Consider the following 27,934-nt stretch of genomic DNA (forward strand, 5'->3'; position numbering starts at 1 on the left):
ATATTAGGAGCGTCTTTAAAAATCATACTAGGGCTTATTTTTGGGATAGGTCTTATTTTCGGGGAAACAGGGTATATTGGAGATGTTCTACAACACGACCCATAAAACTATTTTTTCAGTCACCGTCCCTTCTCTGTGGAACGCCCTACCGTTAAACCTCAGAATAGAACCCTCCCTAGGCAAATTCAAATCAAAATTAAAAACCTTCCTCTTCAAAGATGCATGCAACACGTGAGAATTCAAAACATGCCAGGCAGAGAATGACCAAACTTTCCTTAGACGTGAGCCCCATCTTATTGTACTCTCCCTCCCTTTTTCCCTTTTCTCTTTCTTTTCAATCTCGATGTAAATTTTACCTCCCCGCCCCCCCCCCTCTTCCCCTCTGTTTCAGTCAGTATTATTTGACACGTAATCCCCTTTATTTAGATCTTGTAAACTGTTAACCTCTAATCTCTAACTATGAATGTTCCTCACAATTTATGGAATTTTTCTAATTCATAGTGAACCGCATGGAACTTCACGGTCCTGCAATCTATAAACTGTTGTTATTATTTTTATTGTTGTTTTATTGTTGCTACTATCAGATATTCGCCACTACACTCTGTAATTCGATGTCTGTGCAATTTATCTTCATTGTAAACCGCCTAGAAGTCGCAAGATTGTTGGCGGTATATAAGAATAAAGTTATTATTATTATTATTATTATTTATAATTTTATTTAGAATTCTTTTATTCGTTTTTGTGAACTTTTTAAGCATTTTTCATTATTGTAAACCGTTTCGGTACTCCTTGATAAATGGTATATCAAGCGACGAATAAATTCGGAAACTTGACGAATGACCACGCTACGCCGCTTTTCTTTGATTTGCACTGGCTTCCAGTATGGGCGCAAATAATTTTTTAAGTGTTTTGTTTAATTTTTAAGACTCTCAATGGCCAGCGTTTAAAGATTTGGGGGGGGGGGGGGGGTTGTCCTGATAAATTTATTAGGTTCTTCCTTAGATATGAGACAAAGTAAACAAATAATAATAATAACTTTATATAATAATAATAACTTTATATAATAATAATAACTTTAATAACTTTATTCTTATATACTGCCAACAATCTTGCGACTTCTAGGCGGTTTACAATGAAGAGAAACTGTACAGACAGCGAATTACAGAATATAGCATTGAACATCTAGTGATAGTAACAGGAGAGTTACAGGGTCTGTGTATTACACGGTTTCACAATGAGTAGCATTATACAGTCGACGATATTCAGAGCATAAGTAGGAGAAGAGAAAGGAGATTGCGCTTTGAGTTACAAGACTGCGAAGGTGAAAAAGATAACATAAGATGTTGATGAGAAGTAAGTTGTTAACTTGGTACATTTGAACGAAGGACGGGCACCAGTGGGAAAAACTGGTAACAATTTAAGATAGAAATTTTGGCAGAAGAGGGTAGACGGACTCCTTGGGACGGGAGGAGGCTCCGATTTTAGGGGAGAAGTCTGGTTAGGTTATAAATGTCTTAAACAAGGTGGTTTTTAGTTCTTTCCTAAAGATACTATATGATTCTCTGGCGGCATCAGTGAAGTAGCCTGTCCAAGTTTGCAGTCTACCTGCTTGGAATTTGAATGTTCTATCAAAGAAGGTGCGATATCTACAGCCTGTGATATTTGGGTAGTTCTTGAATTCCTGTCAGTTAGAAATGTGAGGTTACGGCAGTGGTTCCCAACCCTGTCCTGGAGGACCACCAGCCAGTCGGGTTTTGGGGATAACCCTAATGAATATGCATGAAAGAGATTTGCATATAATGGAGGCGACAGGCGTGCAAATCTGCTCCATGCATATTCATTAGGGCTATCCCCAAAACCCGACTGGCTGGTGGTCCTCCAGGACAGGGTTGGGAACCACTGGTTTAAAGCATCTTCGTCAAAGTCCCTCCTCGAGGGCCGCAATCCAGTCGGGTTTTCAGGATTTCCCCCAATGAATATGCATGAGATCTATTAGCATACAATGAAAGCAGTGCATGCACATAGATCTCATGTATATTCATTGGGGAAATCCTGAAAACCCGACTGGATTGCGGCCCTCGCGGAGGGACTTTGACACCCCTGCTTTAGACATTCAGTTTTCTAACGGTTATTATTGCTTCAGAAAAATGTTAAGACGTATTTGTTTCTTTTCGTTATTGTAATTTCTGGTATTTTGTTTCGATATACGCTTTTGTAACCCGCCTTGAACCTTAAGCCTTTAATTAGCAGATGGTGAAAACGGCTGCTTTATGTAACTTGATGTTGAACGAGAGCAAGAGTGCCAAGCCACAGGCGTTCGGAGATGCCATAGAAGACACACGTTGCTTCTGAGCAACAAGGACAAATAAAGGGTTAATTTAGAGAGGTAGCGGCTAACGAACCTAATGGGGTCTGTGATGTAAATGTTTGGTGCAACAGGGTATTTTATAAAGCAATTAGGAATCCCAGCTGGGGGGGGTCTAGAATAGTGTGTCACCACAAGGAGGCGCTCACTTACACAAGTGTGTCCAGGGTGTCTTCGCATAGCAACCACAGCCTTCATGTGAAGAACTCAGGGATGACCTGGAGAGACAAACCTGATGCCCAGCGGAAGCCATCTCCTCTGCCTAGTGGGGGGTATATCCTATATAATAAAAGGCTAACTCGCGCATGCGCATTCCTATTTGCGTGTTCCGTGCGCTGTAGGTCTGTGGCCTAATGAGTGCGCATGCGCGCTAATACGTCACCAGCCTATCGCCTCCACAAGCCGGACCGCAGCCAGACGACGTTCTCCGTTTCTCCTGCCGCCGCCGCCGATCTCCATTTCTCCTTTGCCGCCCACCCCCTTCTTTTCCCGCGGGCCCGAATGGCGATTCCAGCAGCGTGTTCATCAGTCTCCACACGCTGCTTCGGGCCCTTCTACTGCCCTGATTTGCTCTGCCGCGTCTCTGATGATGTCATCAGGGACGTGCCAGAGTAAATCAGGGCAGTAGAAGGGCCCGAAGCAGCGTGTGGAGACTGATGAACACGCTGCTGGAATCACCACCTTTGTAATCCGGCCCGTGGGAAGGGAAAGGGGGGGGGTAGAGGAAACGCTAATGCTGCTGCACAGGGAACTGGTGGGGGGGGAGGGAAATGGAGGGGAAGGGAATGCTGCTTTGGATGGACAGACAGACAGAGAGAGGAAGGGAAACACAAAGAAAATAAGAAATACACAGGGGCAGGTGCTCAGGGAATTGGTGTGGGGGGAGGGAAATGGAGGGGGATGGAATGCTGCTTTGGACAGACAGAGAGAGGAAGGGAAACACAAAGAAAATAAGAAAGACACAGGGGCAGGTGCACAGGGAACTGTTGTGGGGGGAGGGAAATGGAGGGGGATGGAATGCTGCTTTGGACAGAAAGACAGAGGGAGGAAGGGAGACAAAGGAAAGAAGAAAGACACAGAGTCAGGGAGATACACAGAAAGACAGACAGGCAAAGGAGGCCAGGGACAGAGACAGACAGAAAGAACAGCGGGAGCCGCGTCAGGAGGGGTGCGGGATGCGGCAGTGGGAACTTTTCCAATGGGTGCAACTGGGCAGCTGTCGGGAACCTTTGATCAGGGGCAGAGCAAGGTAAGAGTATCATAGGGATAAGAAGGAGGAGGGAGGATAAAAAAGGAAGGGATGCCTACTGCTGGACAGGGGGAGAAGGAAAGAGATGCTGATGGACAGGGGAGGTGAAGAAAAAGGAACGGAGGACTAATGTTGGACAGAGGGAGAAGGAAAGAGGTGCTGCTGGACAGGGGGGAGGTAAAACAAAGGGAGAAGGGCTGCTGCTGCATAAGGAGAGCAGTGAAGGGGTGGTGGTGGACACAGTGGAGGTAAAAGGAAGGGAAAATGGACAGGGGGAGCAGGCAAGGGGTGGTGATGGACAGCCAAGGAAAAAGAAAGGCAGAAAGAAAGAAAGCGGCTAAGGAGAGAGAGAGAAAAAAAGACAGACACACACACATATGTTCTAGCACCCGTTAATCTAACGGGCTTAAAGACTAGTATATATATATATATATATATTTTTTTTTAAAGATTGTTTGATATCGTTTTTCCTTTTTTATTAAGTAATAATGATATCATTAGGTGAAGAGAAGGCAGTGAGTGCTTAGGGAGCAATGACGAGACAGAATGAAAGTGGTTTGTGAGAAAATATGTGGTTTCCTGCCTTGAGGCCACCGATATAATATGATCGATACAGAGGCATCACCGGAAAAGTCTGTGTAATGAGCCCCTATGCATCAGTCCCGCTTGTGTGAATGTTTCTCCAGACGCGATTTATTCTTCATATCGCTTGTTCCCCAAACCAGATCCGTCTTATCACTACACATGGTTTGTTTGGACTGTAATTCCTTCTCTGTGTGTGTGTATCTTCTCCCCCCTTCCCCCACCCCCCAAATTGTGGTGTAAATCCCCCACAGTTTCCAATTTGTGATGCAGAGAAATCCCTGCTCAGCCCATGGGGAGGAAAAAGCTAATCCCTAAACAAAATAACCCACCTAGCACAGACTGTGTGATTTTGCCAGCTCGTTTCTCTCCAAGCTATTCGACCGAAGCCCAATTGTTGGCTTTTTCCTAGAATGGGGAAAGCAAACAAAATCTGCTCTGAACATTTGTCAAGAAGAAGCACCTGGATAGTTCATTTGGTTTTCCACAGAGATGATCAAACTGAACTCTTTGCAATTTGGACACCTCTGAGGGTATCTACGACTACAGTCGACTCTCTCTGTTAACCGGAACTCAAGCAACCAGAAAAAAAAAAATCAAAGAAATAGTGTAATACAGTCAAACCTCAGTTTGCGAGTAACCCTGTTTGCGAGTGTTTTGCAAGACGAGCAAAACACTCAGCAAACTTTTGACTCGCAAACTGCGAGCACCCCCCACCCGATAACCGGCATTGCTTCCCCCGCTCACAAAGGCCCCCCTCGCTCCAACCGGTACCCCCCCCCACCGCACGAACCGGCTCCCCCCCCCGCCAGTACAACTTAAATTTACCCACCTCCTCGTCTAGCACCAGCACCGAGATTCTCGGCGAGAGGGAGAATAGAAGTCCTTAAGCATGCGCAGATGCATGCTCAAGGCAGGCAGAAGCCGGAGGTGTCGGGTCAAAAGCGCGCCGGGACAAAGGCGCGCTTTGTCTATGGAACCGAAGCCGGAAACCGGAAGATCTTCTAGGCACACGAGCTGTGCCTGTGTGCCGGTGCCGGTGCTGGTGCTAGACGGGGAGGTGGGTAAATTTAAGTTGTACTGATAGGGCCAGTTTGCGCGGTGGGGGGGTGCCGGTTGGAGCGAGGGGGCCTTTGCGAGCGGGGGGGGGGGGGGAGCGATGCCGGTTATCGGGGGTGGGGGGGGGGGGAACGTATCAAAGCGAGTTTCCATTATTTCCTATGGGGAAACTCGCTTTGATAAACGAGCATTTTGGATTACGAGCATGCTCCTGGAACGGATTATGCTCGTAATCCAAGGTACCACTGTATTTTAAATAAAAATCAAATCAAATTCTGGTGGAAATTTAAGTGTAAACTTGGCACGCTCAGGCTTTGCCTACCACATGTCCGGTAGTTTGTCTGGAACAGTTTATGGTATGGGGTATAGTATTAGTTAGGCTTATTTTTAATAGTAACTCTCAAGCAACCAGAAACTACATTTATCCGGCATCTATCAATCCCCGTGGGTGCCGGTTAATTGAGAGTCTACAGTACTACTATTACTATTTATCATTTCTATAGCACTCAAAGGCGTACATTTAACATGCAATAGATAGTCCCTGCTCAGAAGAGCTTACAATTTGGACAGACATACAGGGGTCAGGGAGTTTCTTGCAGAGATAATGATAGGATGGATGTGGGAGTTAGGAGTTGAAGGTTGTAGAATGGAGTATATTTTCTATAAAAAGGCAAACCTGTTTCTCAGTTCTTCTCTGTGTATCTGACGGTTCATAGTCAGTGGCGCGCAAGACGTCGGCGCGCTGACAATCCAGCGCCGACAATTCAGCGCAAGACAGAAGCGCGCGGGGGGAAAAAATAATTTTTAAAGAGCTCCGACGGGGGGTTTGGGGGTGGCAACCCCCCCACTTTATTGGTTAGTGTTCGCGCTGCTGTTGGAGGGGGGTTCGGGGGGTTGGAAACCTCCATTATAGCGAAAACGGAACTGTTTCTGATTTTTTTCAGGAAAAGTTCCATTTTCTCTATAATGTGGGGGGTTCACCCCCCCTCGCAACGGCAGCGCAAACACTAACCAATAAAGTGGGGGGGGGGTTGCCACCCCAAACCCCCAGTCGGAGCTCTTTAAAAATTATTTTTCCCCCACGCGCTTCTGTCTTCCACCAAATTGTCGGCGCTGGATTGTTGGCGCACTGGCGTCTGGCGCGCATTTATCCCGTCACCAGACCCTACACTTACTTCCAAGACTAATTTAGAGTACTTTTTAGAGTAATTCTGATTTAGCCTTTGATTTTTTTTTTTTTTGTTTTTTTTGTTCGTGTGCTGATCACATTTAATTTCAGAGGAAGTTATATGAGCTAAACCATAGAGAAAAACGGAGTAATGAAATATTTAGTTTCAATAAAATACAATAGCAAAGGTTTAGTCAAATTACTATGCGTGATTTCATCAAAATGCAAATCCAGTTTTCAGCAGAAGTTACTGTGATCAGAAAACATCTTAACCTACTCATTCTAGCATCTGATCAATTGATGCACTGTTATGTGAATCATTTTTCACTAATCGATTCTGGGGGTCCGGCAGGAAGGATGACGGAGGGTGGAAGACTTCAGTCTCCTCATCCGAGCAACGTGGGCTGTTATATCAAACTTGCAGACGGAGAAGGATATCGCATGAGCCTGGTCCTGTTGGTTTTTCAGAGGTCGTGAATTCTTTGAAAGTTTTCACTAAAGGTGTGCCTGGGGACATAATCTGGCCCCTATCCTCACCCGTCCCCAGTCGGTTCTTTGCCATCCCCAACATATTAAGAGCATCCCCCTTACCATCCCCAGCCAATACTCTTCGATCTGCGGCCCAGTGGCTAAAGCTGCAGCCTCAGCACCCTGAAATTGTGGGATCAAACCCACGCTGCTCCTTGTGACCCTGGGCGAGTCACTCAATCCCCCCATTGCCCCAGGTACATTAGATAGATTGTGAGCCCGCGGGGACAGACTGGGAAAAATGCTTGAGGACCTGAATAAATTCATGTAAACTGTTCTGACCATCCCTGGGAGAACAGTATAGAAAATTGAATGAATAAATAAATATGATGCGGAGCCATGAAACTTACAAGTTATTACACACTTTTCTTGATATTTTTCATTTCAATGACACAAATGCATCTTGTAAATGGATACAAGTATAGGACAAACAAACCAAAACTGCAGATATGTACAACGATGTAGGCAAATTTTATTGTGTCAAGCAAACTATATATTAAAACCTTTTTACCAAACGGGGGACCCAACACGGTCCGTGTTTCGGACAACCTTCATCAGGGATCCATGGTAGATAAAGGAAAAGACATATGTCACAACAAATATTGAAAAAGATAATATAAAACCAAACAGATGATGTGTCGCTAGCAATTTTTACTATTTGCAGAGATTCTCGGCATGACACATCATCTGTTTGGTTTTATATTATCTTTTTCAATATTTGTTGTGACATATGTCTTTTCCTTTATCTACCATGGACCCCTGATGAAGGTTGTCCGAAACACGGACCGTGTTGGGTCCCCCGTTTGGTAAAAAGGTTTTAATATATAGTTTGCTTGTCACAATAAAATTTGCCTACATCGTTGTACATATCTGCAGTTTTGGTTTGTTTGTTCCTGGCTGGTTTGTTTACTGCAGACGAGGTTGGACCTCCCTTCTTTTGGTTCTGTTACAAGTATAGGACAATCAAGACACTATAAGACAAACATATCGACAGGACTTATGCTAATAAGTGTTGTCAAAATATCCCAATCTATATACGCTAAAGCTCTCAGATGCCTGCAATGATCAATCAAAGGTTTGAATCAGTAAAAGCAGGAATATGGTATCTTTCATCGAGCTTAGAGTTGAAATAAAATTTAAAGTGCTTAATGCTTTGAGCAAAGAACTAATAAAGTGCTTAATATATATTGCAACTATGAAGCTAGAAGCCTGGTGCTTCTGCTGAATGAACGTAGCTTCTTATGGCTTATAGCCCTACGGGACCCGTTTCGCCTTCTGGACGGCTTCTTCGGGGGTCAAATTACATTAAAGCTTAGTTCAAATAACGCTCTATGGCAGTGGTTCTTAACCTGGGTTCGACCGAACCCCAGGGGTTCGGTGAGTCAGTCTCGCGGGTTCGGCGGAGGTCAAAACACACCTCCGACTCATATAGCACTTCGGTCACGTTCAATCATCTATCAGTTATTCAGTGATTTTGATCAAGACTGATCGTGTACTCGGTTTCTTGATCTATCAATCTGTAACTAACGCCTTATATACATCAATCAATTCCTGATCAAAATTTGTGATTTAACTGATAGATGATTGAACGTGACCGAAGCGCTTATGATTCGTGATGATACGCCCCGCTTGTCCATAATTGGCTGCAGGTGATCACGCAACATCGCTTGGCCTATCTGTGCTGCAGGGGATTTGATGCGCACAGTAGTCGAATTGTAACTGTTGTGATGGTACGTCGTGTGATACCTATCTTAATATTTTAATCCTTTACTAACTATGTCGAGCAAAATACGAAAGTGGTCGGACGAATATGTACAATATGGATTCACATGTACAACGGAACGTGATGGGAGTCAGCGTCCTAATTGCATGATTTGCAATGCCAAGTTGAGTAATTCTAGTCTAGCTCCGGCAAAACTAAGAGAATAAAGAAGGGTTCGGTGAACACGCATATGAAACTGGTGGGGTTCAGTACCTCCAACAAGGCTTGTTGGTCTGCATTTTCTTCTCTTAGGTCCATGGCTTATATGGCAAATCTCCTATTGCCTGACCCTCATCCTTGGCTTCTCCCTGGCCATGTGGCTTTTACCTCCTCAGCCTGGGAGAAGCCAAGGTCATAAAATGGGCTCATCGATATTTAAAGGAGCAATGTGAGCACCATGGATTCCCCAGGTGTGGCTCTGGCTTTTGACGATCAAAAATTACTGGCTGGTCCAGGGGTGCTGGTACTGTGCAAAGCACATCTCGGGCATGTGTTTCTGGCTGTGGCTCATGATAAAATAATAATAAAAATACACCATTCACATAAATTATAGTAGTTTTTTGGGGAAAAAAGATCTGAAATTGTTACATTTACAACCGTGAAAGCGGCCCGTCAGATTTTACCGCAAATATTAGAGAATCTTCATCTCAAGGACTAGAGTTTCTTATGCTATGGATAACTTTATTTATATTCCTCATATCCTACAATTCTATTAAAAAATTATTCAGGTACTCAAGCAATTTTCCTTATCACATTCTATATAATGTACATGGGGCACTGGGGGATTAAGTGACTTGCCCAGGGTCACAAGGAGCAGTGTGGGATTTGAACCCACAACCTAGGATGCTGGGGCTGTAGCTCTAACCACCGCACCACACACTCCCCACTCTTGGGAATATAAATAAGGAACTCATTCTTTACAGAAGGGTAGTGGAGATGAAAACTTTATCTCCATTCAAGAAAGAGTGGGATAAGCACGGAGGATCTCCTAAGGAAGGGGAAGGGATTGTAGAGCTGAACAGTTGGTATGGACGGGCAGACTAGTTTTTTTTCAGTCATTGGGTTCTGTGTTTCTGTATGTAAGGGTGAATATATACCACCTTTCTATGGTACAAGCAAAGTGTAGTTTGCATTTATTATATGCAGGTACTTTCTTTGTCCCTAGGGGGCGCACAATCATAAGTTTTTGTACCTGGGTTATTGGAGTCACAAGGAGCTGCCCTGGGAATTGAACCCAGTTTTCCAGGTTCTGAGCTCACTTACACTAGCCGCTAGGTTGCTCCTTCACTCCAAGCACCGAGTTAATTCTGTCTTGGAGCAGGTATCGCCTCACACAAGAGCTTTTGGGGAGGCTGTTTGATAAAAAAAGAAAAAACCCACACACGTAGGTGCCAATGTGTCTTTCCTGCCCAGGTTTCCTGTTATAAAAGTGGTTAAAATAGCTATTTGGTAATCTGTGCATATTAGCTTGAAGTGACCAGAGCGCGCCCACGGAAAGTCAGTACCTGCCAATAAAAATACTAGACCCTGCAAAGGGATTTCTGGAAGATGTTAGAAAAACAAAAAACCCAAGCTGGCATATTTTCCCTTTGAGCAACTCAGACATTGAAAATGATCTGTCCAGTGTGTTGTGCGTTTGGGTCTCAGGGACCAGAGCTGGAGGCTAGTAGTTACCATTAGGACGCTCACTAGTTACCTCAGATAAGACTGGGCTGTTGACTAATGCCACCCTCGTCACGGCAGGGGGCGGAGCATGCTAAGAGTGCTCGGGGCTGCGGTTATCTTGCAATCCCTCAGCCTGGAACTCTCTTTCTCTCAGGTACAATACGATCATGCATCCAGATGTTCCTCGCCTGTAGCAACGGTTGATAGACAAAAGCGCGAGGACAAAGCCGCTAAGACAAATGCACGCAGGACTTCAGCGCGCCAGATTAAAAGGTAACTTTAAAGCGCTGCAAGGGTGTGGGGGGGGAACCCCCCGATTTTACTAAGAAGTGTTGGCGCTGCCATTGGGTTTTTTTGGGGGGGACCCTCTATTAGAGAGGAAAGTGTAATTTCCCCCCCCCCCCCCCCAATGGCAGTGGCAACACTTCTAAGTAAAGTGGGGGGTTCTCCCCCACATCCCCCTCGGAGCACTTTAAAGTTATTTTTTTAATCTGGCGTGCTGATGTCCTGCATGCATTTGTCTTAGCGCCTTTGTCCCCGCGCGCTTTAGTCCCGTCACCGTACCCACAAGTGCAGAGCCTCAGCACGGCCAGCGTGCAGATGCCCTGCTCGGGATTACCATCATTGGGGGATGTAGAAAGCTGTTCTTTTGTTAATGATAGTTGTTACCCCTGTAAAGGGAAGAGCAGAAAAAGCGTCTTGTGTGCAGAAGAGCAGACCGTATACCGAAGCCCTCTCTGAACGCCTTTTTCCCTTTCCTGTAGGTTGTCGCCTCATCCCTCGAAGCCTCCGTTCCGAGCCTGAAGCTGACTGCCGTGGGCTCTGACCCTCGACTGGCGGCAAGCGTACAGAGTCCAAAGGGGCATCGAGAGCCTGCATCAGAAGCCGGCGCAGCCCACGGTCAGACGGTCAGTTTTGATGTAGACCGTGGAGCTCAAGGCGATACAAGTAAGTGTGGTCTGAACCCAGTTTAGCTTTCAGCGGGGCTCCTAGGTGCACATCGATGTGTTTCTTACCACTTTGAGCAGAAAGTTAGTTCTGTATTTGCAAGGTGTAAATGAATCGGTTCATCGGGAATATTAGTTAGCTCTGCCAGTAAAAGCTGAAACAGTTATATAAAGGGGAGGAGGAAGGGGAGGGCGGTCTGCCCCATGTACCATCTTGGTGGGGGCGCTGGCACTCATCCTCCTCTCTGCCCTCCCCACTACCAAGTGACCCCCCCCCCTTCCCTGCCCCCCCATGTTAAAGAGATATAGGGAGAAGGGGCTCACGTGGCCCTGTATCTCTTTAACATTCTGGGCACGAGCAGCAACGGCTCTTCCTCTGACATCACTTCCTGGAGCCACGCTTAGGAAGTGACATCAGAGGAAGAGCCGACCCTGTTGCAAGCAGTAGGTTGGGCTTGATGCTCATGCCAGGGAAAGAGCGGATGAGGGCGGAGAAAAGGCCTCTCACCCTTACTACGCTACTGATTAGGAGTTAAGATTTCAGAGGAGTGTTTCATTAAATCCAGTGGTTTCAGTTGCTGTAGGGTGTCGGCTTCGTGCCCAGTGACAGGTGTCTTGTGGCAGCTCATAAGTTCGGCTTCCATCTGTGTTTAATGTATATAAAAATGTCGGTGAGAGATGTGTCGATTCAAGTATCTGAAAACAGGAGCCGCGCAGTTCCTTGCATCCCCCCCTCCCCCCCAGCAATCTTGCGACCCAGCCCTGGATATAACCCAGGGAGTATGTTTAAGTAGTCCTGAGGCAGAAATTCAAATTGTTGTGTGTGCTTTTCGAATCTCTTCATCGAGCAGGATGTACAGTTGTCTCTGTTCTTGTGACGAAAGCCTCCCTGCCTTGGTGTGGTCCTAGACCTGTCCATGTCTGAAGATTTGGCAGCTAGCTCTGGGTTTCCCCCACTGCCTCCATGTATGTGTGTGCACTTTTGGATTGCAATTGTAACTTGCCTCAAACATGCGATCAGAGATTGACAGGTAATAAATGGACTTGTAATTTTCTTTTCAGGAAATAGATCAGAATTCCATCAGTACTACAATTCCATGCAGGCAGTGGTGAGAAAACCAGGACTGGATCGGCCTGTTCTGAAAATATGAAGCTAATTGGCAACTCATAGGCATGTCTGTTGTAAGTCGATTGAGGGCAGCAGCTTTTTGAACCCTGAGCCGGGAAGCGGCAGATGTGTTCTCTTTCAGTGATCCCAGGTGAACTGTCGCCTGTGAGTCGGAGGCTCATGGTTCGCTGTCCTTTTAAATCGGAGGTTCTCAGCCGGCCAGTTGGGTTTTCAGGATATCCCTAATGAATATGAATGAGAGAAATTTGCATATGATGGAGATGGCAGGCATGCAATTCACTCTCGCGCATATTGGTGAAGGATATCGTAAAAACCCCAGATGGTGCCCAGAAATTGCCACCCAAATTTGTGTGCCAGCCCAAGAATGATGTGCAAATTAATTGGCTAACAAATTGTAAGCCATCGAGTAATTGAGTGCTAACAGCCAATTCTTGATTTTATGTTTAAATGATTTTTATTATTCCAGCAGTAAGAAGCAAATACAAACAGTAGTACCATTCAGGAAATAACATTTTCAACAATATAATCAGTTCCCCTCCTATCCCCCCCTCCCCTCCCCTCCCCAAGAATCCATGGCCAGTCCAACAGCTGAGAGTGGGAATAACAATTCTTGATTTTAATTGGCAGGCATTAAAATCTGCGTGCGCATCGGGCTGCATGCTATTCTGTAAGGCAGGGCACCTAACTTCCCATATCGTGTAAACCAAATGAGGGCGTGGCCAACAGGAGGGGCACGGGCTTGTTAGGAGCGTTCTGAAAAGTTACGCGCGTGCTTTTAGAATACCGAATAAGTGGCTGCCAGCGTTTGTAGGAGAAAGTTTGACACCTAAAGTTAGACATAGACTCTGTAAAGTGCATACACCCTTTGTAGAACAACACTTGGCGCTCAGCATCCTGGGGTTGTGGGTTCAAACCCCGCCCTGCTCCTTGTGACCCTGGGCAAGTCACTTAATCCTCCATAGCCCCAGGTACGTTAGATAGATTGTGAGCCCACCAGGACAGAGAGGGAAAATGCTTGAGTACCTGATTGTAAAACTGCTTAGATAACCTTGATAGGCGGTATATAAAATCCTAATAAAACTTAAAAAGTTAAACTTAATATTGTTTTCGTGCCCATTTTTTGAGCACACGAACAGAGTGGAGATGCCCGCAGGTGCAGAATAATCTTATAGCCAGACACTATCAATGCGACTTGACATGGCTGTGTTTCGGGCCTCCTGGCCTGCTTCAGGAGTCTCAGATGTAATTAACGCTCCGCACTGCTGGTGTACCTTATATCGGACTGCCAATGTACCGCATCAAATGAGCTGCATAGAGCTCACAGGAGGGGGGGGGGTTTGGTCAGGAAGTGCTGCATAGAGGCATAGGCGCGAGCGCTGTGGTTGCCCGAATACCCCCAATATTTTGGCGCCCTCTCATGATGTTGCCCTCCGCCCTACGGCTTTAGGGGGCCCCCCAAAGGCTGGCATGTTCCCCCCTTCTCTCCACCGTCGGCCCCCTGGCCTCCCGGTCTCACTTTAAAATCTAATTACGGCCTGAAGAGGATCACTGGTACTTTAGCGATTCTAGTAGGCTGCCGTTGGCCTCCGCCGCATGTTCCCTCTGCTGCGGTCCCACCCCTCCTCAGATGTAATGTCCTGTTTTCTCTGAGATGGACCGTGGCAGTGGAGACCAACGGCAGCCTGCTAAAATCGCTACAGCACCGGCAATCCTCTGTAGGTAATTAGTTTTAAAGTGAGACCGGGAGGCCAGTGGAAAGCCGGATGATGGTGGAGAGAAGTGGAAAACATGCCGGCCTAAAGCCATGGGGCCGAGGGTAACGTGTCACAAGAGGTCCTCAGAATATTGAGGGCGCTCGAGCACCCACAGCGCAGGCTCCTAGGCCTCTATGCAGTACTTCCTGACCAAACTCCCCCTCCCCCCTCCTGTGAGCTCTGACTTCGGGCCTCCTAAAACAGGAGCAGCAGTGGCTGGCCAGCAAGAGGCAGCGCTTAAGACAAGCTTTTTGCTGCCAGAGCTTTAGGAGGTCCGAAGGTATGAGGGGAGGAGGGTTAGCCACTGAATCAGCGAGCCCAATTTTTTTAAAGAAAACGAATCGATTTGAATTGGCAAATTGGGTTAGCACTACCCCTAACTAAGAAAGCAAAAAGCGAAGACTTGATCACTCACAGGATTTTGAAAAGCTACTTACTCCGAGGGGGAGGGGGGTTCCTAGCAGGAGTAACAAACATCTCAGATTCTGACTTGAGCTTGGGAAAAATATATCAGGGCCAGGTGGGTGGGCAGAGGAGGAAAGTGATTGAGCTTGAGAGTTGGGGAGGGCAGGTAGAAGGAGAAGAGAGAGAGAGAGGGGGGGGGGGTTGCGCCTGGGTGGGGGAGAGAGAGATGAGGGGGAGAGGGGGGGAGAGAAGAAGATGGAGTGAGCTGTACCAGGTGTGGAAGGGGGGGTGTGCAGTGCACTCACTAGGGAAGAACGCAGCTGCTCAAATTTCTTTAGTTTTTAATAAAATGAGATTAAAAAAAGAAATCTTATCAATATTGCCACCCCAAGATTGAAGTGCAAATGAATTGGCTAACAAATTGTAAGCTCTTAGGTGGAAAGATCACTGAACCACTGTTGCATATGCTCCTTATTTACAAGCCACACTGTCATCGTCGGTGCTGATAAGGTTCTGTCGGTCAATAAAAACTTTGTGCCCTTGCAAACTCTTCCCTCTGGGTTGCAAATCTTGCTAGAACATGGAATCGGCAGGAAGTATCTTTAAGCATCTTTTTTTCGGGATGCATTTAATGAACCAGGATGACTGGCATTCTGATGCATCTTCTAATGAATCGTTGGTTAATTGTTAGCTCAGAATCTATTTTTCTATGCTTTATGTTGTATTTGTGTTCGTATTTTGTATGTTTATTGAAACCCACTGAGAACAACATAAATTCCGAGTCCTTTCTTGAGTTTGGTGCTACAGAAATGTGAAAATAAAATTTTTGAACGTAGGGCTTATCATGCAGGAATGTCGAAATCCCAGTCTGCACAGACCTTGGAGGCCAGGCATTCGCTCCCCTCGTCACAGCCTGGAACTCTGAAAAGAGGTCTCATCCTCACCACAATTAAGATGAGAAAACTCAGAGCCCCAGGGGAATACCTCAGGGGATGGGTGAGTGGCGATGTGAGCTGAGGGGGGGGGAGTGTTGTTCTGAAAACAGCTGTGCTCCCAGCCCTTCTGCAGTTACCAGCCCCTGACTGATTCTGCTTGCAGGGAAATCTTGGCATTGATTAATGACTCCTTGGGACACCTGACACTTCCCTGGCTCTGCTGAAATATAGCAATTCAGGTGTGTGCTGGGAAAGTCTGACACATCACATTACCAGCGCACACTGGCTGCATGTCTCAGGTGCTTAGCCAGAATGTCACATATTAGCGGAATTAGAAAAAGGTACAGAGAAGGGCGATAAAAGGGATGGGACGACTTCCCTAAGAGAAAAGGCTGAAGCGGCTAGGGCTCTTCAGCTTGGAGAAGAGACGGCTCGGGGCGATATGATAGAGCTCTATAAAATACTGAGTGGAGTGGAAAGGGTAGAATGTGAATCGCTTGTTCACTCTTTCCAAAAATACTAGGACTAGGGGACATGTGATGAAGCTAGTAAGTAGTAGACTTCAAACAATCCATAGAAAATATTTCTTCGCACAGTGTAGTTACTGCGGATGGGCAGACTGGATGGGCCATTTGGCCTTTATCTGCCATCATGTTTCTATGTGTTGTTAGATTGGAATTCGTTGCCAGAGAATGTGGTGAAATCAGTTAGCTTAGCAGGATTTAAAAAAGGTTTGGATAAATTCCTAAAAGAGAAGTCCATAGGTCATTATTGAGATGGCTTGGGGAAATCCACTGCTTATTCCTAGGATAAGCAGCATAAAATCTGTTTTACTACTTGGGATCTAGTTAGGTACTTGGGACCTGGGTTGGCCACTGTTGGAAACAGGATACTGGGTTTGATGGACCTTCGATCTGTCCCAGTATGGCAGTTCTTATGGGTCACAAATACAGAAGATCATGACAGGGGGACAAAATTTATCCCCATCCCTGCATCAGCACAAAATGAGCTTGTGTGGGATGGGAGCAGGCTTTGTGTTCATGCCATGCTCTAATTTGTACCTGTCTGCTGTGCTGTCATGGATCTTAGTCTGTGGGGTTCCCTCTCCCTCTTCCCACCACTAGGGGTCCTTTGTGTCTGCCACTGCTTTTGGCTCCTACAACCTTCAGTGGAAACCCAGGTGTCCGTCATCTTTTTCATGGGGAAAAGGTTATTTTAGAAGAGGTAAAAACCGAAGAATAAATCCTCCCCCCACCAGCAGAACAGCACAAAACAGTGGAGGAGATGAGGAGTCAATGCGCTCTTTAATTGCTCACAACAAAAGAAGTTTTATTGGTGCAAAGCAGCAACTCTCGATGACTCATGTCACAATTATAGAGCGATTGACTCCTTCGCTGGAAAGGTTATTATCCCAGGACAAGCAGGCAGCATATTCTTAACGTATGGGTGACGTCACCGACGGAGCCCCGGTACGGACCTTTTTAACTAGAAAGTTCTAGTTGGCCGCACCGCGCATGCGCGGGTGCCTTCCCGCCCGACGGAGGAGTGCGTGGTCTCCAGTTTCTTCGTTTCCGCGGAGCGAAGAAGACGCATGTGCTTTTCAACAGCCGTTGAAAACTCTCAATTTGCCTTCCCGCTCGCGATTTTTGATCCATTTTTGGTTCTATTTTTGTCTTTCGACTTCATTCTTCTAAAAAAAAAAAAAAAAAATTCTTTTTCGTGTCTTTTTCTTTATTTTTGCAGCCGGCCCCGGCGGGGCCTGTTGTAATCACCCAAGCCTCCGGGTTTGATTTCGCGGAGGCCGTGTTTCCCTTCATGCCCCCTCAACCGGGCTTCAAGAAGTGCCAGCGGTGTGCACGCCCGATCTCTTTAACTGACCCACACAACTGGTGCCTTCAGTGTTTGGGTCCAGAGCATCGGGCTGACACCTGCACCCGCTGTGCTACTCTCAAGAAACGCACTCTTAAGAACCGGCAAATACAGCAAAATATTCTTTTCGGTACCGGTTCTACCATGGATCAGGCCCCGACGTCGACGGCACCGCCTAAATCGGCACCGACTACATCGACACCGCCTGATCCTCCTTCGGGGTCGATAGCGCCAGGTAAGCCGGCTAAGAAGCCTTCCACTTCCCTTGAGCGACCTCCAGCTACAGCGGTGACCCCGGTCCTTCCGACGTCCCGCCGCTCCCGTAAACGCTCCGCTCCGATCACGGTGAGTGCCTCGTCATCGGCCTCCTCATCGCCGGAGCGTCGAGCAGCACCTATGGTACCGAAGAAATCTAAAGCGGTACCGGTGCCCCCATTGGAGGACCGAATCTCGGCCATCCTCCAGGACAAGCTTCAGGAACAGCTACAGAAGCAACTCCAACAGCTCCTTCCAACCTTACTGGCACCGCTCCTTCCGGTACCGGTCCAGCCCGAGCTTCGCACCGCTCCACCGGTATCCACCCCCTCGGTACCGTTGAACACATCCATGCCGGTCTTATCTGCTCAGCCTGCACTTCAGACTTGCTCGGCAGAGGACCCTTCCCAGGCCCCAGATCGACGCCGGTCGTCTCGGGATCGGGATCGGCACCATTCCTCCAGGGACAGAGATCGACGCCGGTCTTCATCCCCCGGCACCGTATCCATGCGATCTGGCAAGTCCCTTTCTAAAACCCGCCATACTGAGCCGGCTATCAGGGACCCAGACCTATGGGAGCAATCCCCACTCGGTACCGAGGAGGATGCCTCTTCTACAGATGAGGAACCCTCCATGGCTGAAACCACTTCTAAGCCCGAGCAATCCTCCATCACGAAGTTCCTTCGGGAGATGTCCGCGGCTCTCTCCATCCCCCTTGAGTCCGACTCTAAGAAGTCCCAGGCCTTTTTAGAAGCTTTGGACTTCGACCAACCTCCCAAGGAGTTTCTTAAACTTCCTGTACATGATATCCTCCGGGAAACATTTTATAAAAATTTGGAGACTCCACTTACTGTTCCAGGTGCCCCTAAAAAACTGGACAGCTTATACCGGGTCATCCCTATTCCGGGATTTGACAAACCCCAATTGCCCCATGAGAGCCTCCTTGTAGAGTCCACTCTCAAAAAATCTCAAGGCTCCAGCGTTTATGCCTCCACCCCTCCTGGCAGAGAGGGAAAGACAATGGACAAATTTGGAAAGCGCCTGTACCAGAATGCCATGCTGGCTAACAGAGCCAACAATTACACCTTTCATTTTTCATTTTATATGAAACACCTGGTCCAACAACTTTCTGCTCTAGAAAAATATATACCTGAGCGTAAGGTCCCACTCTTCCAACAGCAGATTTCCAACCTCCTTCAGCTCAGAAAGTTTATGGTGCGCTCGATTTACGACTCCTTCGAGCTTACTTCACGAGCCTCCGCACTGGCTGTGGCCATGCGACGCCTAGCCTGGCTGAGGGTGTCTGACCTTGATGTAAACCACCAGGACCGTCTCGCCAACGCGCCCTGTCTTGGTGATGAACTTTTTGGGGAGTCTCTTGATACCACAACACAAAAACTTTCGGCTCATGAGACCAGATGGGACACCCTCATTAAGCCCAAAAAGAAAACTCCACCGGCACGACCATACAGGCCTCAGTCCTCTTATCAACGTCGATTCTCTGCCAGGCCGCTGAATCCTCCTCACCAGCAATCCCGCCGACCTCGTCAACAACAACAACACACTCAGGCTCGTTCTCAGTCTCACCAGGCGACCAAGCCTCAGCCTCAGACAAAACCTCCTCAGCCCTTTTGACTCCTTTCTCCAGGGCATAGCCAGTCTCCAACCATCGTTGCCTCTTCCTCAACCGATCGGAGGCCGCCTCTCCATTTTTCTCCAACGCTGGGAGGCCATCACATCAGACCTGTGGGTTCTCAACATCATCCGTCACGGATACTCACTAAGGTTCCAGACTCCCCCTCTAGACCATCCTCCCGTAGAGTCTGCTTCTCACTCCTCCCAAACTCCACTCCTCCTCAGGGAGGTCCAATCCCTCCTCCTCCTCAATGCCATCGAAGAAGTTCCTCCAGACCAAAGGGGTCAGGGATTTTACTCCCGCTACTTCCTGGTACCCAAGAAAACGGGAGATCTTCGTCCCATCTTAGACCTCAGGAACCTCAACAAGTGTTTGGTCAAAGAAAAGTTCAGAATGCTCTCCCTGGCCACGCTTTACCCTCTTCTATCTCAACACGACTGGCTATGTTCCCTGGACCTCAAGGAGGCCTACACTCACATCCCAATCCATCAGGCTTCGCGTCGCTACCTCCGATTCCAGATACAAAATCACCACTATCAGTACAAGGTGCTGCCCTTTGGTCTCGCATCATCACCCAGGGTGTTCACCAAGTGCCTGATTGTGGTAGCGGCTTTTCTCAGGTCCCACAACCTACAAGTGTTCCCATACTTGGACGATTGGTTGGTGAAAGCACCTACATCTCCGCTTGTGCTGCAAGCCACTCATCAAACCATCTCTTTCCTCCATCTCTTGGGGTTCGAGATCAATTATCCCAAGTCACATCTGCTTCCTACGCAGCGCCTGCAGTTCATCGGAGCAGTTCTCGATACCAATCAGATGAGGGCGTTCCTTCCTGCCGACCGGCACCGGACGCTACTTCACCTTTGCCGGCAGGTGCTCCTTCATCCATCCATCCCTGCTCGCCAGATGATGGTCCTTCTAGGCCACATGGCCTCAACAGTCCATGTGACTCCTCTGGCACGACTCCACCTCAGGATACCTCAATGGACCCTTGCCAACCAATGGTCACAGACCACGAATCTTCTTTCTCATCCCATCTCTGTGACATCGTCTCTTCAGCAATCTCTTCAATGGTGGTTGAACTCCTCAAATCTCTCCAGGGGACTTCTCTTCCATCCGCCTCCTCATTCCATGGTCATAACCACGGATGCTTCCCCCTATGCATGGGGGGCTCACTTGGGCGATCTCCGCACCCAGGGACTTTGGACCCCTCAGGAGCGTCAACATCACATCAACTTCCTGGAGCTCAGAGCCATGTTTTATGCTCTCAAGGCTTTCCAGCATCTCCTCTACCCTCAGGTTCTTCTCCTGTGCACGGACAACCAAGTCGCCATGTACTACATCAACAAGCAAGGCGGCACCGGATCTCGTCCCCTTTGTCAGGAGGCCCTCCGAATCTGGACCTGGGCCATAGCCCGCAATCTTTCCCTCAAGGCTGTCTATATCCAGGGCGAACAGAACTCCCTGGCCGACCAGCTCAGCCGCATCCTGCAACCTCACGAGTGGACCCTGGACCCTCCTACTCTCCACTCCATCTTTGCTCGCTGGAGCACCCCGCAAGTGGACCTATTTGCAGCTCCTCACAACCATCAGCTGCCCCAGTTCTGTTCCAGACTCTTCTCTCCGCATCGTCTGACCCCAGATGCATTCCTACTCGACTGGACGGATCGGTTCCTCTATGCCTTTCCTCCACTCCCTCTGATGTTGCGGACCTTGTTCAAGCTCCGCAAGGACAGGGCCACCATGATTCTCATCGCCCCCCGGTGGCCCCGACAGCACTGGTTCTCCCTCCTGCTCCAGCTCAGCTCCAGGGAGCCCATTCCTCTTCCTGTGTTTCCTACTCTGCTTACACAGCAGCATCAGTCTCTACTGCACCCCAATCTGTCTTCCCTCCACCTGACTGCTTGGTTTCTCTCGGGCTGACCTCTCCAGATACCCTGTCTCAGCCTGTCCGTCGCATTTTGGATGCCTCCAGGAAACCCTCCACGCTCCAATGTTACCATCAGAAGTGGACCCGGTTTTCCTCTTGGTGCCTCCTGCATCATCACAATCCCACCTCATTGGCGGTAGAGACCATTCTGGACTATCTGCTCTCTCTGTCCGATGCTGGTCTCAAGTCTACCTCAATCAGAGTCCACCTCAGTGCCATCACTGCTTTTCATGAGCCTATCCTCGGAAAACCTCTCACGGCTCACCCTCTGGTTTCCCGCTTCATGAGAGGCCTCTTCAACATCAAATCACCTCTACAGCCTCCTCCTGTCGTCTGGGACCTAAATGTGGTTTTGTCAGCCCTCATGAAACCTCCCTTTGAGCCTCTTGCTACTACTTCGCTCAAACTCCTCACATGGAAGGTGCTTTTCCTCATTGCCATCACCTCTGCCAGGAGGGTCAGTGAACTGCATGCACTGGTTGCCGATCCGCCATTCACAGTTTTTCACCATGACAAGGTGGTTCTGCGTACCCATCCTAAATTCCTTCCCAAGGTGGTTTCAGCTTTTCACCTCAACCAATCGATTGTATTGCCTGTCTTCTTCCCAAAACCCCATTCTCATCCTGGGGAACAGGCGTTACATACACTGGATTGTAAACGTGCCCTTGCTTACTACTTTGACCGTACCAGGGCTCACCGTTCCTCTCCTCAACTTTTTCTGACCTTCGATCCCAACCGTCTGGGTCGTCCTGTCTCTAAACGAACGCTGTCCAATTGGCTTGCGGCCTGTATTGCGTTCTGTTATGCTCGGGCCGGCCTGTCCCTGGAAGGACCTGTCACGGCCCATAGGGTCAGAGCTATGGCTGCTTCTGTGGCTTTCCTCCGTTCCACACCTATTGAGGAAATCTGCAAGGCGGCCACTTGGTCTTCAGTTCACACGTTCACTACTCACTACTGTCTGGATACCTTCTCCAGACGGGATGGACACTTCGGCCAATCTGTGTTACAAAATTTATTTTCCTAATGGCCAACCATCCCCCCTCCCTCTCTGTTAGCTTGGAGGTCACCCATACGTTAAGAATATGCTGCCTGCTTGTCCTGGGATAAAGCACAGTTACTTACCGTAACAGGTGTTATCCAGGGACAGCAGGCAGATATTCTTACGACCCACCCACCTCCCCGGGTTGGCTTCTTAGCTGGCTTATCTTAACTGGAGACCACGCACTCCTCCGTCGGGCGGGAAGGCACCCGCGCATGCGCGGTGCGGCCAACTAGAACTTTCTAGTTAAAAAGGTCCGTACCAGGGCTCCGTCGGTGACGTCACCCATACGTTAAGAATATCTGCCTGCTGTCCCTGGATAACACCTGTTACGGTAAGTAACTGTGCTTTTTCACACATTCCTATGGAGCATCCTTTCTCTTCAGCGTCCTCTTTCTACGGGAAATGCTTCTTTCGGGTCCCGTCCTGTTCCCTGCCTTGTTGAGCAGGCCTGTCCCAACTGCAGTGCCTCAGGGTGTTGAGGCAGGGGCTAAATTGCACTAACGGGCTCAATTCCGGAGTCTCTTATAGAATCTTTTATCATTAGAAACTCTGAACATTCTAGAAAATCTCACTCATTATTTTCATTCCCTTCTGTAAAGGGATGTAAATAGAAGAAATTTCAGGAACGATCGCTGTCTTTTCAGGCAGCCTTATGGACTAGGGATTGAACTCGTATATTCATATTCCCAAATTCGTATCAACGATTTTGACGTGCCTTAAAAACGTATCTTTTTAGGGAACCTTTCGGATGTTTATTCATTTGTATTACTAAAACTAAACTAAACCTTAAGTTTGTATACCACATCATCTCCAAAAAGATAGAGCGCGACACGGTTTACAGGTAATTCAATAAATGAGGGAAGGACTAGTCTTTGGTATTTGCGGTATACAAGTGAGTTTTATGTTTTGTGAAACCACAAGGTCGCTCCTCCCAGGTCTCTATAGATCTGAGATTGGTGTGCATTAGTAGACGAAGAAAAGTCTTCAAATTATGGGTGGGGTCTCGTCTATAACAGCGTGTTGTGGGCAGTGACCTAGTAAGGGTAGGATTCATCCAGAGCGGTGGCGCCCCCCCACTCCTTCCATGCCTGTCCCACTCCTTCCTGCCCCCCTCCATTCCACACTTGCGCTTTCCCTCCCCCCGGTACCTCTTAAACATCGCCAGCATGCGCCTCGCGCCAGCTTTGCATTTCCCTCTGACGTCACTTCCTGGCCCCGTGATCCAGAAATGGTTCAGAGGGGGAGCCAGGCTGGCGCAAGAAACAGGCTAGCGAAAATAATACAGAAGTATGGGGAGGGTAGGGAGGGTGGGATGGCGCAAGCGGGGCGTGGGATTGTAGAGCGAGGCGCAGAGGTGCCAGCACCCCCACCGACTTGGCATCCTGGGCGGTCCGCACCCCCCTGAAAGTTGGAGTGGCTTTCCCTTTTGCTGTGTCCTTCATTGTATTCCTCCCCACTTTCCTGTTGTTTTCATGTGAGGAAAGTGGTTCATAGACAGTAACGCGGAAGACAAAGGCGCGCGCCGACAACTGAGCGGAAGACGGAGGCACGCGCCGAAGAAAAAGACTGTTTTTAGGGGCTGCGACGGGGGGTTTTTGTTGGGGAGCCCCCCCCCCCCACTTAATACAGATCGCGGCGGCGTTGTGGGGGGTTTGGGGGTTGTAACCCCCCACATTTTAGTGAAAACGTAACTTTTTCCCTTAAAACAGAGAAAAAGTTAAGTTTTCAGTAAAATGTGGGGGGTTACAACCCCCCACAACACGGCGCGATCTGTATAAAGTAAAGTGGGGGGGGCTCCCCAACAAAAACCCCCATCGCAGCCCCTAAAAACAGTCTTTTTCTTCGGCGCGTGCCTCCGTCTTCCACTCAGTTGTCGGCGCGTGCCTTTGTCTTCCGCACTTTTGACCTGACACCAAGGAAAGTTGTGTCTTAATAAGTCCATTGATTGTTCCCCGTTTTAATTTTAATTGTCAGACACTTAGGGCTCCTTTCACGAAGGTGCGCTAGGGCTCCAACGCGCGGAATAGCGCCCGCTAGACCTTAACGCCAGCATTGAGCTGGCGTTAGTTCTAGAAGCGCAGCGCGCAGTAAGTTCCCGCGTGCACTAAAAATGCTAGCGTGCCTTCGTAAAAGGAGCCTCTTCGTATTTATGATTAGCGCTTTATCAAAGTTTAATAAAACTTGAAACCTTAAGACGACTCCCTTTGATTTTGGAGGTGGCTAATGTCAGGCTTGGGTGGTTACGTTCCCCTACTCCCACTCTCCTGGCCCGGTGCGAGCTGTTTCCGGTCAAAAAGAATACAGACTGCTTATAATCCGGTCTCCCTCGCTGCCTGAATCCCAGACCAGAAAGAATTTATCTACCCTGTGTGTAGAGACCCAGGGGGGGGGGAAGGGGCTCCAAAGCCCTCCTTCAGGCTGTACCTCCTTCACATAGAAGCAAGCTCCGCCCCTGCCTCCCCCCCCCTCATGGCATGGTAGCTTCCCTGTAATATTGGCCCTATCTTTTGAGGAGGGAGGGGGAGGCGAAAGCGGCTATCTTCTTCCCCGCTAACCAGAATTTTTTTTTTACTTGAGAGCGCTTTAATATTTCATGCTTTCTCGTGATGATTGCTAAATGTTGCTTTCTAGCCCAAAGGCAAGTAAGAAAATGTGAGAACCGGGCTCAGCTGCTCGTGACGCTGCCTGGTTCAGATTCAGCTGTCAGCAGAGAATAAGGAGCAGCTGTGTTCCTTGTGCTAAGGGCCCAGAGGAGGCAGCGGCGGAAACCTCCTTGTTGGTTTTCGAGATATGGCTCCCTGCAAGGGGGGGTGGCAGGCACAGGGTGATGAGTTTGTGAGCTCACACCGCCACCTCAGTAGACCGTCATCGGGATAATCTGCCTGAATCTGGTGGCCCCACTTCCCTGCTCACCTCTCAAAACCTGGAAGCGGGAAATGGAGCCGACTGGACTGGAAAGCCAGAGAGCAGACGTGTGGGTCGTGCAAGGAGGATCCGCTGCTCACCATCACTAAATGCTCCTAGGATATTTTAGTATCCCTTTCGCCTGCTCTTGGCCATCTTAAAAACACATGGGATGACACTGTATAGATTGATTATCCAAATTAAACTTATACAGATAGTATTGGGATGTTTAAATCGTTAACTGGCTGGATTTGAGAAAGTATAAAGGCGAGCGATACGCTGAAGCTGATAGCAACAGTACTCAACCACTCTCCAGATAACGCGGACTAGAGAATGACACGGGGACGGATTTTCCTGTTACATCCCCCCAAGTCCTGTCCTTGTCCCGGCCCCATTCCTGCAAGCTCCGCCCTCATCTGCCCAAGCCTCAAAAGCTTTAAAATCCTAAGTAGCAACATTGTAGAGCTCAGATTGTGATGTCATAAAGCCTCATTCCACCAATGCCTAAGCTCCAACCTTCCTCATCTGCACAAGCCTCAAACACTTTAAATCATAAGTAGCCACATTCTAGAGCTCAGATTGTGATGTCATAATGCGTCATTCCACCAATGCCTAAGCTCCGTCCTCATCTGCACAAGCCTCAAACGCTTTAAAATCCTAAGTAGCGACATTCTAGAGCTCAGATTGTGATGTCATAACGCCTCATTCCACCAATGCCTAAGCTCCGTCCTCATCTGCACAAGCCTCACACACTTTAAATCATAAGTGTTCAAGGCTCGTACGGTTAAAGCAGAGCTTACAGGAATGGGACAGGGACAGACACAAAACTCATGGGGATGAGACGGGGAAACTGAGTTCTTGCGGGGACGGGGAAAAATTTGTCCCTGTGTCATTCTCTACACTGCGCCACTCTAGAAATCGAAGTGTAGTAAAAGTGAGCCATGTATAGACCAATCAAGCCATTGTGACATCACTGATGAAGTTGGCTCTTAGGCATTGGTGGAATGAGGCATTATGATGTCACAATACCAGCTTTGATTATCAGAAGCTTTTCACACTTTTTATTTATTCAGTTTTCTATACTGTTCTCCCAAGTAGAGAATGACACGGGGACAAATTTTTCCCCATCCCCGTGAGTTCTTTTCCTGTCCCTGCCCCATCCTTTCAAGCCCCGCCCTCATCTGCACAAGCCTCAAACACTTTAAAATCCTAAGTAGCGACATTCTAGAGCTCAGATTGTGATGTCATAATGCCTCATTCCACCAATGCCTAAGCTCCGTCCTCATCTGCACAAGCCTCAAACTTTAAAATCATAAGTGTTCGAGGCTTGTGCGGTTAAGGCAGAGCTTACAGGAACGGGGCAGGGTTAGAGACAAAATTCACGGGGACGGGGGCGGGGAAATCCGGTTCCTGTGGGGACGGGAGAAAAAATTGTCCCCGTGTCATTCTTTAACATGGGCTTTCAGGGAGGCCGGATTCTGTAAACGGAGCCTAAATCGCCAGCCGCCATTCAAAAACGCGTGTCAATCACGCTTAGGCACAATTGAAAGAATCGCGGCCAACGATGGCTGCCAGAAAATGTAGGCGTCTGCGATGTGAGCCAGGGTTTTACTGGCCTACTTGGCGGACGCCTAAGTTATTTTGAGAATCGTGGCTAATGGCGCCTGAGGTCATCTCCGCTGCTTCAACGGTCATAGAGTTCCTACAAGTGTCGGAGCAGCGCCGGACATTCGGTGCACCGGCCGTCGCTAAAAACCCCTTGGCGTGATTTTGTAAAGGAGGGGGGGGGGGAAGTTAGGCTCTGGGAGGGTGGCTATTGCTGCTTAACTTTTGGCGCCAAGGCAGTCGCTGCACACTATGTCTGTTTAGTGTTATCTGTATGCATTGATTTAAGCAGCGGTGCGGGCACATAGATTTATCGTGGTGACCATATCGGCTGAATACCAGTCCCACGTGTATACTGGAGTTTATCCTTTTGAAGGCATTAAGCTTTGGGGCACAGGCCAACCTAGTCTCTAGTGTGTCGCAAACTTTTTAAGCTGCCGGCACACTAATCTCTGGGCTGCGGCTGAAGGGCACCTGGAAATGCGCGGACGTCCTCTGGCTGCAGCCGCCATTGGGGGAAGGGTGCTGCAGAAAGAGAGGCAAAGAGAAGGAGCAGAGTCGCAGGCGCTGGCAGACTGAGAGACACCTCCTGGAATGCAAGAGCGCGTCCTGTAAGCAGTTAGCTGGCGCCGGCGCCTCTCCTCCGCCGCCGGCATCTCGGGGCGCACCTGGAATCCTTCGGAGCACACTAGTGTGCGATACACTGCCCGAGTAGATGTGAAAACAGGATGTGGGGGTGGGTCGTGTATTGAAATTCTCTTTCATATCAAAAATTTCTTTCTCTTATACTCCCTCTCACCAAAATGATGTTCGCAAAAAAAAAAAAAAAATTACCACCTTCCTCCCCCCTTTCCCCCTCTTCACGGCTCAGAAGCTCTGCAGCTCTGGCTTTCGGACACTATTTGATATGGCCCATAGGCTTAGTACTGTGATTTATAAGGGCTGTAGCGGCGTCTGATACAGTCTCTTCCCAGAGAGAGACTCTTGGAACAGGGATAAAAGCAATTGATGGTGTCTGGTACGGTCTCTACCCAGAGAGAGACTCTCGGAACAGGGATAAAAGCAATTGATGATGTCTCATATTGTCTCTTCCCAGAAAGAGACTCTCGGAACAGGGATAGAAACAATTGATGGTGTCTCATACT

At 48.3% G+C, this 27,934-nt stretch overlaps 1 protein-coding gene across 4 annotated transcripts in view; it reads left to right on the forward strand.

Moving 5' to 3' along the window:
- Positions 1-27,934, forward strand: part of GSE1 (Gse1 coiled-coil protein) — a 750,299-nt gene that overhangs the window by 342,940 nt on the left and 379,425 nt on the right. For all 4 annotated transcript variants that reach the window (XM_033940699.1, XM_033940700.1, XM_033940701.1 and 1 more), the window contains exon 2: positions 11,143-11,326. In XM_033940699.1, the coding sequence (XP_033796590.1) occupies positions 11,143-11,326 (184 nt within the window). The remainder of the gene's footprint in view (positions 1-11,142; positions 11,327-27,934) is intronic.

The sequence above is a fragment of the Geotrypetes seraphini genome, chromosome 4 (assembly GCF_902459505.1).
Source record: "Geotrypetes seraphini chromosome 4, aGeoSer1.1, whole genome shotgun sequence".
NCBI classification, from domain to species: domain Eukaryota; kingdom Metazoa; phylum Chordata; class Amphibia; order Gymnophiona; family Dermophiidae; genus Geotrypetes; species Geotrypetes seraphini.